The sequence below is a fragment of the Phocoena phocoena genome, chromosome 9, assembly GCF_963924675.1.
Source record: "Phocoena phocoena chromosome 9, mPhoPho1.1, whole genome shotgun sequence".
Lineage (NCBI taxonomy): Eukaryota > Metazoa > Chordata > Mammalia > Artiodactyla > Phocoenidae > Phocoena > Phocoena phocoena.
In genome coordinates, this window is record NC_089227.1 from 60128526 (window position 1) to 60137967 (window position 9442).

The window sequence follows — 9442 nt, forward strand, 5'->3', positions numbered from 1 at the left end:
TCCAGGGGTACACTCTCCCTCATAAGTGCATTTGCAGACAATCTCTGCCCCACCCCTGGCCCTAGGAAACTGCTGACCTGCTCTCCGTTTCTATAAATTTGCCTTTTCTGGACATTGATATCAATGGATTCATACAGTATGTCGTCTTTCACATCTAGCTTCTTGCAGAGTGAATTATACTTTCAAAGCTGTTACAGGAGCTGGGTAAAGGAGCCAGTGGAGAAGTCTTCTGCAAGAACTCTTCATCACAGGAATATTTTCCTTTTATCTTGGGGAAGGTAACAAAGTGAGGTGGGCAGGGGCAGTAACAGTAAGAAGCTAGCAGTGGCCGGCTGGTAACTGCAGAAGCAAGAGCTTGTCCCTGACACTCTGTCTCTTGGTCTGGCTTCCCCTAAATACACACCTGACACTCTGGGACACTGTCCCTTGTTTCTGTTTTCAAGGTCAAACTGGATTCTTTAAAACTCAGAGTTTGGAAGCTCAGTGCTGGTATGTTACCAACAACTGTCTGGAAGTGGAGAGACCACAGGCACGGAAAGATGATTCCCTGGTCCTCAGACCAGACTGTGTCCCAATGTTGTGCTCTCTCAGCACCTTGAACTGCTGTTGTCCTTATCACCATTTGCAACTACACATTTGTGTCATCGTTTACTGCCAGGCTCCTGCATTAACCTCTGAGGTCCCTGAGGGCAGGAACCATAGCTGGGTCTGCTCCCTATTGTACCTCTGGCATCCAGCACACCCCGCCCTGGCACATGCTGAGTACCTCATAAATACCTGTTGAACTAATCATTTAACTAAAAGGGGCCCATGGTGCTTTGGAAATAAGGACTGGCAGTCAGGGGTGATAGAAGAATTCTTTGCCTGGAATCAAATTTGGAAAGATCTTCAAGAAGGAAAGAAATGCAAACTTGAATTTGTACAACCACTAAAATGTCTAGATAGGTCAGAAAAGGAAGTCAGAAAGAGGTCAGAACAGAGGTCATTCCTACACTCCCATGGCTCCCTACATAAATCAGACCAGCTATCTGTGGTCAGTTCAATCACAGTTCCCTTGGCTGCACTAGGGTGACAGGGACCAGCTCTCCTTTCTAAAAGGAACACAGCAGCCGAGCCTGCTGCCTGAGGTGGAAGGCAGGGCGGGTCAAGGTGGACCCCGCCTTTATCCCCTGCTGGACCCACACAGATAGCATTTCCAAGCCCCGGGGGCCTTGCTTGCTTGGTGGCTGCGGTCTCCCCGGGGGCTGACTCATACCTGGATCGGTGTTGACAACAGCTTTGCTCTGAATGAGCTGGGAAGGGGAGAAGCTGATCTCCGACAGCCAAGGCCTGAGGTCCACGTAAGCGTCTGTGAGTCGCTGTAGCACATAGAGGAAGAACTCGGACACCTCCTCGCCCTTGCTCTGCACCAGGTCCAGAATTCTGCGGACCTAGTGCGGCACAAGCAGTAAGGTGTGAGCCGGCACTAGGGGTGTCTGCCCCCTGGAGAGGCTCCCATGCGGGGCTCTGAGCTCTTACTACAGCCTCGAGCTTGACCGTCCACCCAGCTGGTATGAGATGCTACACGCCAAATGCCCAGGATCTGTAAAATGGACCGACCACCTGAGCAAGAAACAAACCGCACAGCTCTAGGAAACCAGAGGCTTCCAGGAGCCTAAAAATAGAAAGGTCAGACTCACAGCTAGAGCCGAGCGCCCCCCTGGAATTTCCCTTTCCCTCCTTTTCTCCTTTTCCCTCTTAAGCTAACACTTTTGCTCTCTGGGAATGAGTGCTGAGGGGGAGAAAGTCACCCGTTAGGCATAATGAGATGGGTGCTGGGCCACACAGCCAGGGGACAGCAGACCCCTGTGTAAGGTGTACCTTACAAAAGCTTTTTGTCTTATTAAAAATTCAGGGAAAAAAAACCACAACAGTGTTCTACTGTGCTTTTCCCAGAAACCCTTCTGGTCTCTTCTGAGCCCAACAGGACCATGTGTCACTCCTCTCCCCAAGAAGGAGGTTTTCCTCTTGCCCTTCTATTTTTCAGAAGATGACACAAAGCTAAAGTGAAACTAAGGGCTGTGAAGACTTCCCACAGTGGAGTGTGGAAGATTCTTTACCACGGACCCAGGCTGGGATGCAGCCATTCCTCAACCAGAGGAATTCTCAGAGCCGTTCCCAGCAGTGAGCAGCTCTCCAGAGTCGAAGGGCACGGACTGGGCAGCACTGCTAGTGTTTCCTGCTCGTTTTCTTTTTAAAGAATTCACTCATTTAAAGTGAACTGGAAAACAAGTTGTTTGAGAACCAATACGCACAGCAAGGAGAATGGAGAGGTCAGAAGAGTTTGCTGTGTTTCAGGAACACAGAAGTGAAATACGTAACTGTGGAATGAGCTGGTAACTCAAGCCTTTCTGTGCGGTAGATAAGCCCCGACAGGAAATTCCACCCAATGTACTGCACTCCCAAAGCTCTTCACCCAGGTCAATGGGGAGAAGCCCCGTCTGGCCACCAAGGCTGGCATCCCTGTCACCGGCACCTTGTCGGGCTGCGTGGGGCAGGCACACACGATCTCCACGTCTTCGGCGGAGAAGTACTCATTCTGCAACAAGTTGTCCAGCAGACACTGAGTGTTGCGGACGTGAGTGACCAGATGCTCCCGGTTGACCTTCAACAATCTGATGTAGGAGTGCGACTCTGACCGGATTATTTCCATCTCACTGCGGCCCTGCTTTTCCATGGTTACAGGAGCAAGTGACCGCTTTTCCCAAATTCATCTTTGGCCGCGTGTGCCTTCCTGGCAGAAGGGCGAACAGGATCCACAGCCACAGCCTCTCGGTGCAAACCCTGAAGAGACAGAGGAAGTCACCAACAAAACCAAAGCCATGGGAAAGATCCCCCCCCCTTTCTCCCGTCCTGGAATTTCTCTAGAACAGGAAGGAGTCGTGCTTACGATATTTGATCTGAGACGCAGTAAAGTAAAAATCATAATTTAATTGCTGCTGCTTGTGGGTTACACCACTAGGGTAGATGACCAGAGGTAGACAACACTATTGTTTAACAAAACTTCTTAATTATTATTATTTTTTTTAGTGTGCCTCAGTCCTAGATTGGGATAGGGGTGCAAAGGTATATTTTCCAAATTAGGTGACTGGAATTGGAAGTTTCCACATGCCCTATGAGGGGACAGCACCCAGACTTGGGAGCAGAGGAGCTATGAGGTTGGTGGGAGAGAGGGTCTGAGCACAAAACGGCCTGAGGAGAGAGCAAGCCGGCATGAAGTCTCCTGTGATAGTCAGAGCCCAGGAACCTGGGAACAGTGATGTGTCAGTCATCACTGCCTGTGCTGGGCTGTGCTGTAGCTCTCCCCACACCCCTGCCCCAGCTCTCCTTATATCTCCAGCCAAGTTGGGTACATACAAGCACCTTAGGGAATGAAGGAGCAGTAATGGCCATTATGGAGTGAAGCAGGACAGAAGGAAGGCGAGAGGGAGAGGTGACAGTTCCAAGGAATGGATGACCAGGAGACAACGTCTCCCTGGAAATCCCTGAGAACCTCATGCATGTGCTGAACTTCCTGCCTCGGTAGGGACAGGGGCCCAAGCTCTTTTATTTGGGTATTAAAAAAAATACCTTGAGTTTATCTGCACTACCCCAGAACTGCACTGATTTCTTTCTTTTAGAGTAAGATCTCTCAGCCACTTAATTCTCCAGTCATCCTGTGGATATAAATGGATCACACGCTTGGAAGTACAAAGGCCTTGAACTGGCCACTTAGTCCTTTGTCTAAAACGCACACACTCTGGAGGGAGAGTTTTAAATGTTTTTTATAGAGCTCAAAAAAAAATTCATAGACCTCTAAACATGTATGTTTCATGAGCCCACATATGTTAACATTCAGGTCTAGTGGTTCTCACATTTTTTCCACAAAGTCACATACTAGTCTCTGATCTTTGACACACCTGCATTTTTTCTTCTTTTACCTATCAAGTTGCCAAATGCAAGCCTTATACAGATTCTCAGTGGGACCCCACACAGTAAACCTTCCTTTCATAACCTGACTGATTGAGCAAAAGACAGTACATTCTAACATTCTAAACAACAGAAAGGGACTTCCCTGGTGGCGCGGTGGTTAAGAATCCGCCTGCCAACGCAGGGGACGTGGGTTTGAGTCCTGGTCCGGGAAGATCCCACATGCCGCGGAGCAACTAAGCCCGTGCACCACAACTACTGAGCCCGTGCTCTAGAGCCTGCAAGCCACAACTACTGAGCCCATGCACCACAATTACTAAAGCCTACGTGCTCCAGGGCCCACATGCCGCAACTACTGAGCCCGTGTGCCACAACTACTGAAGCCTGAACGCCTAGAGTCCGTGCTCCACAACAGGAGAAACCACCGTAACAAGAAGCCCGCGCACCACAACGGATAGTAGCCCCCGCTCGCCACAACTAGAGAAAAGCCTGCGTGCAGCAACGAAGACCCAACGCAGCCAAAAATAAATAAATTTAAAAAAGTAAACAACACAAAGGCAAGAGATTCTTACCAAATGGAATTTAAAGGGATGAAAATGAGTGATTAGCTACTATTGCACTAAAAGTATGCTGATTGATTTGACTCTAATACAGCTTTTTCTATTGTCGTCAATTCTATGACCCACTTAAGGATCCATAGCTTTAGAAAATTAGTTCCCTTAAGGGATACCAGTTGATAATGTTAAATGTATATTTAAATTACTGGTTAATAATACCTTTTTAAGTTTTTGTCACGTGTTCTTTGAAGAAAGTGAGAATATTTTAAAACATTCTCTCCTTAAATCTTCAATTTCCAATTTCTTTCTGGAATCTGAAAAGTCAAAAAGAAAAGTAAGAGAGAAAGGTTTCTTTGAAAACACTCTTAGGGCATCCCTGGTGGCACAGTGGTTAAGAATCTGCCTGCCAATGCAGGGGACACGGGTTTGAGCCCTGGTCCGGGAAGATCCCACGTGCCGCGGAGCAACTAAGCCTGTGTGCCACAACTACTGAGCCTGCGAGGCACAACTACTGAAGACCGCATGCCTAGAGCCCGTGCTCCGCAACAAGAGAAGCCACCGCAATGAGAAGCCCGCGCACCGCAAGGAAGAGTAGCCCCCGCTCGCCGCAACTAGAGAAAGCCCGCACACAGCAACGAAGACCCAACGCAGCCAAAAATTATTTAAAATAACTTTTAAAATAAATATGAATGAAATACTAATATGACATGAATGAGTATCAAAGATGTTATGCTGAGAGAAAGAAGACTCAAAAAATCATGTAGTATATGATTCCATTCATAGGATTCTAGAAATCTGATCTAGATCAGAGCAGTGGTTTCCTGGGTAGGGGGATAGGAGCAAAGGAGAAATTGACTGCATATTGCTGGGGTGGTAGAAATGTTCTTTATCTTGCAGTGTCATATATATATATATATATATATATATGTGTGTGTGTATATATATTATACATACATATATATGTCACATGTGAATATATGTATCACTATGCATAAATATGTGTATATATGCATATCACATGTGTATGTGTGGTATATGCATATATAACATGTGTATGTATGTATATTATGCATACACATACACATATATATACATATGATTTGTCAAAAGTCATCGACTTTTACACAGAAAATCTCTGAATGTTACTGTACGGAAAAAAAAACTTCACTGAAGTATTACGTAAAGGCAGAATACATTTCCAGGTAAACAAAAACTGAGAGACATTGTGGCCAGCATAGCTGCACTAAAATAAGTACTGAAGATTCTTTTAGGTAGAAGAAAAATGATCCCAAACTAAAACAAAATGAGAGCAACAGAAAGTTTTAATATGTGGGTAAATATAAATGTATATTGACTGAACCAAACATTATTATCTTGTGGGGTCTAAAATATATGTAGAATTAACATTTATACAAGGGAGACTGTGCAAGATGGCAGACTAGAAAGGCCCTGAGCTCACCTCCTCCTATGGAACACCAAAATCACAACTATTTGCAGAACGACCATTGATAAAAATGACTGGAACATGCCAGAAAATTTCTTATACAACTAAAGATATAAAAAAAGAAGCACACAGAGGCAGGTAGGAGGGGCAGAGCTGCCATACAGTCAGGTCCCATATCCCTGGCTGGGCAATCCACAAACAGCAGAATAATTATGACCGCACAGGTTCTCCCAAAGGAGTGAGAGGTCCGAGCCGCATGTCAGGCTCCCAGCCCAGGGGTCCTGCACCAGGAAGATGAGCCCCCAGAACATCTGGCTTTGAAGTTCAGTGGGGTTACTTCTGAGAGTCCAAGAGGGCTGGGGGGAAATAGAGACTTCACACTGAAAGGACAGATATAAAATCTCACATCCTCTGGAACCCAGGGCAGAAGCAGTAATTTGACCGGAGGCTGGGTCAAACCTACCTGCTATTCCTAGCGAGTCTCCTGGAGAGGCAGGAGGCAACTGCAGCTCACCCTGGGGACACAGACACTGGCAAAAGCCATTTTGGGGAGCTCTTTCTACCATGTGGACACTGGTACTGGCAAAGCACCATTTTGGAATCCTCCCTCTAGCTTATTAGTCCCAGGCCCCAGCCCCACTTGGGGCACCAGTGCTGGGACACCTCAGGCCAAGCAACTAACAGGGCATGGACACATCCTCACCCACCAACAGAGAGGCTGCTTTAAGACCCTTTGATCCACAGCTGCCTCTGAACACAGCCCTGCCCACCAGAGGACCCAGGGCCCGGTTCCATGCACCGGTACACAGGCAGTAGAACCAAGACCACCAGGACCCTCCAGCCGGAGACCCTGGGGCCCAGCTCCACCCAGCAGTGGTCAGGAACCAGCATCAGAATCCCCAGGGCACCAGCCCCACCCACCAGTGAGCCTGCTCTAGCCCCCCCACCAGCGGGCAGACAGCAGTTGCAAGAAAACCACAGTCTTGCAGTCTGCAGACCTCCCCACTCACTAGCTGCCCAGACCCTGCCCTCGGACCAGTTGTGCCCAGGACCCGCCCGCTAGCAGGCCAACACAAGCTTCCAGACACCTCAGGTCCTGCAGCCAATTGTGTCAGGAACTGGCCCCATCCACCAGTGGTCTGACACATGCTCTGGGACCCTTGGGCTCTGCAACCAGACCCCAGGACCCAGCTCTGCCTACCAGTAGGCCAGTACTAGCCCCAGGACCTGACTTCACCCACCAGTGGGTGAGCAACAGCCCCCGGGGTCTCCTGGACCCTGACTCAACCCACCAGTAACCCAGCACTAGTATAGTCCCCTGGAGTTCTGCAGTCAGCCACCTCATGACCCAGTCCCACGAACAAGCAGCCAACAGCCTCTGCACAAGGCAGGAACTGGCAACCAAACAGACCAAGGGCCAACCAAGCTTACCAGACTGTCCACATAGTCGGCCCACCACAACAGAAAGATCCACGCAGCCCTTGTGGGGGAAGCCCTAGAGCATACAGCTCTGGTGATGAAAGGGAAGTATTATCCTGAGACACATAGGTTGTCTACAAAAGGCTTATTCTTCAAGGCTGGGAAATGTAACCAACCTACCAGACACATAAAAAAAAACCCCAGCAACTTAGGCAAAATGAGGCGGCAGAATAACATGTTCCAAATGAAGAATCAAGATAAAACCCCAGAAAAAGAACTAAGTGAAGTGGACATAGGCAATCTACCTGAGAGTGAGTTCAAGGTAATGGTCATAAAGATGATCAAAGAACTCGGAAGAATGGATGCACAGAATGAGAAGTCAGAAGCTTTTAACAAGGAGTTAGAAAATCTAAAGAACAACCAAACAGACATGAAGAATACAATAACAAATAAAAAATACACTAGAAGAACCAACAATAGACTAAATGATACAGAGGAATGGATCGGCGAGCTGGAAGACAGTAGAGGAAATCACTGATGCTGGACAGAAAAAAGAAAAAAGCATGAAAAAAAATGAGGACCGTTTAAGAGACCTCTGGGAAAATATCAAACACACCATATTTGCATTATAGGGGTCCCAGAAGGAGAAGGGAGAGAGAAAGGGGCTGAGAACATAATTGAAGGCATACTAATTGAAAACTTCCCTAACCTAGGAAAGGAAACATACATCCACGTCCAGGAGGTACAGAGAGTCCCAGACAGGATCAACTCAAAGGGGAATACAGCAAAAATTAAAGATAATGAGAGAATATTAAAAGCAGCAACGGAAAAGCAACATGTTATGTACAAGGGAACTCCCATAAGGCTATCAGCTGACTTTTCAGCAGGAACTCTGCAGACCAGAAGGTGTGGCACAATATAAAGTGATGAAACGGAAAAACCTACAACCAAGAGCACTCTACCCAGAAAGACTCTCACTCAGATTTCATGGGGGGATCAAAAGCTTTACAGACAAGCCAAAGCTTTTAAAAGAGTTCAGCACCTCCAATCCAGCTTTACAAGAAATGTTAAAGGAACTGCCCTGAGCAAAAATGAAAAGGACACAATTAGCAACATGAAAATCATGAAAGGAAAAAAAAAAATCTCATCAGTAAAGACCAACATATACATGAAAAGATGCTCAACTTCACTAATTATTAGAGAAATGCAAATCAAAACTACAATGCCGTTATCACCTCACACCGGTCAGAATGGCCATTATCGAAAAATCTAGAAACAATAAATGCTGGAAAGGTGTGGTGAAAAGGGAACCCTCCTGCACTGTTGGTGGGAATGTAAACTGATACAGCCACTATGGAGAACAGTATGGAGGTTCCTTAAAAAAACTACAAATAGAACTACCATATGACCCAGCAATCTGACTACTGGGCATATACCCTGAGAAAACCGTAATTCAAAAAGAGTCATGTACCACACAATGTTCACTGCAGCCCTATTTACAGTAGCCAGGACATGGGAGCAACCTAAGTGTCCATCGACAGATGAATGGATAAAGAAGATCTGGCACATGTATACAATGGAATATCACTCAGCCATAAAAAGGAATGAAACTGAGTTATTTGTAGTGAGGTGGATGGACCTAGAGTCTGTCATACAGAGTGAAGTAAGTCAGAAAGAGAGAAACAAATACCATATGCTAACGCACACATATGGAATCTAAAAAAAATGGTACTGATGAACCTAGTTGCAGGGCAGGAATAAAGAGGTAGACATAGAGAATGGACTTGAGGACATGGGGTGGGAGGGCGAAGCTGGAGCGAAGTGAGAGTAGCACTGACGATATATACAGTACTGAATGTAAAATAGTTGGCTGGTGGGAAGCAGCAGCCCAGCACAGGGAGATTGGCTCAGTGCTTTGTGATGACCTAGAGGGCGGGATAGGGAGGATGGGAGGGAGGCTCAAGAGGGAGGGGATATGGCTGATTCGCTTTGTTGTGCAAACAGAAACTCACAGTATTCTGAAGCAATTATACTCCAATAAAGATCTATTAAAGAGAAAAACAAGACAAACATA

General features: G+C 46.7%; 1 protein-coding gene across 2 annotated transcripts in view; it reads right to left on the reverse strand.

Moving 5' to 3' along the window:
* The window catches only part of NOD1 (nucleotide binding oligomerization domain containing 1), a 44803-nt gene extending 41987 nt beyond the window's left edge, over positions 1–2816 (reverse strand). Inside the window, exons 1-2 of one of the 2 annotated variants that reach the window (XM_065883536.1) lie at positions 2516–2816; positions 1256–1430 (exon numbers count right to left, since the gene is read on the reverse strand). In XM_065883536.1, coding sequence (XP_065739608.1) covers positions 1256–1430; positions 2516–2716 — 376 coding nt within the window. In that variant the 5' untranslated portion in view covers positions 2717–2816. The remainder of the gene's footprint in view (positions 1–1255; positions 1431–2515) is intronic. The other variant, XM_065883537.1, reaches the window with a different exon arrangement.
* Between the last annotated feature and the right edge of the window lie 6626 nt (positions 2817–9442).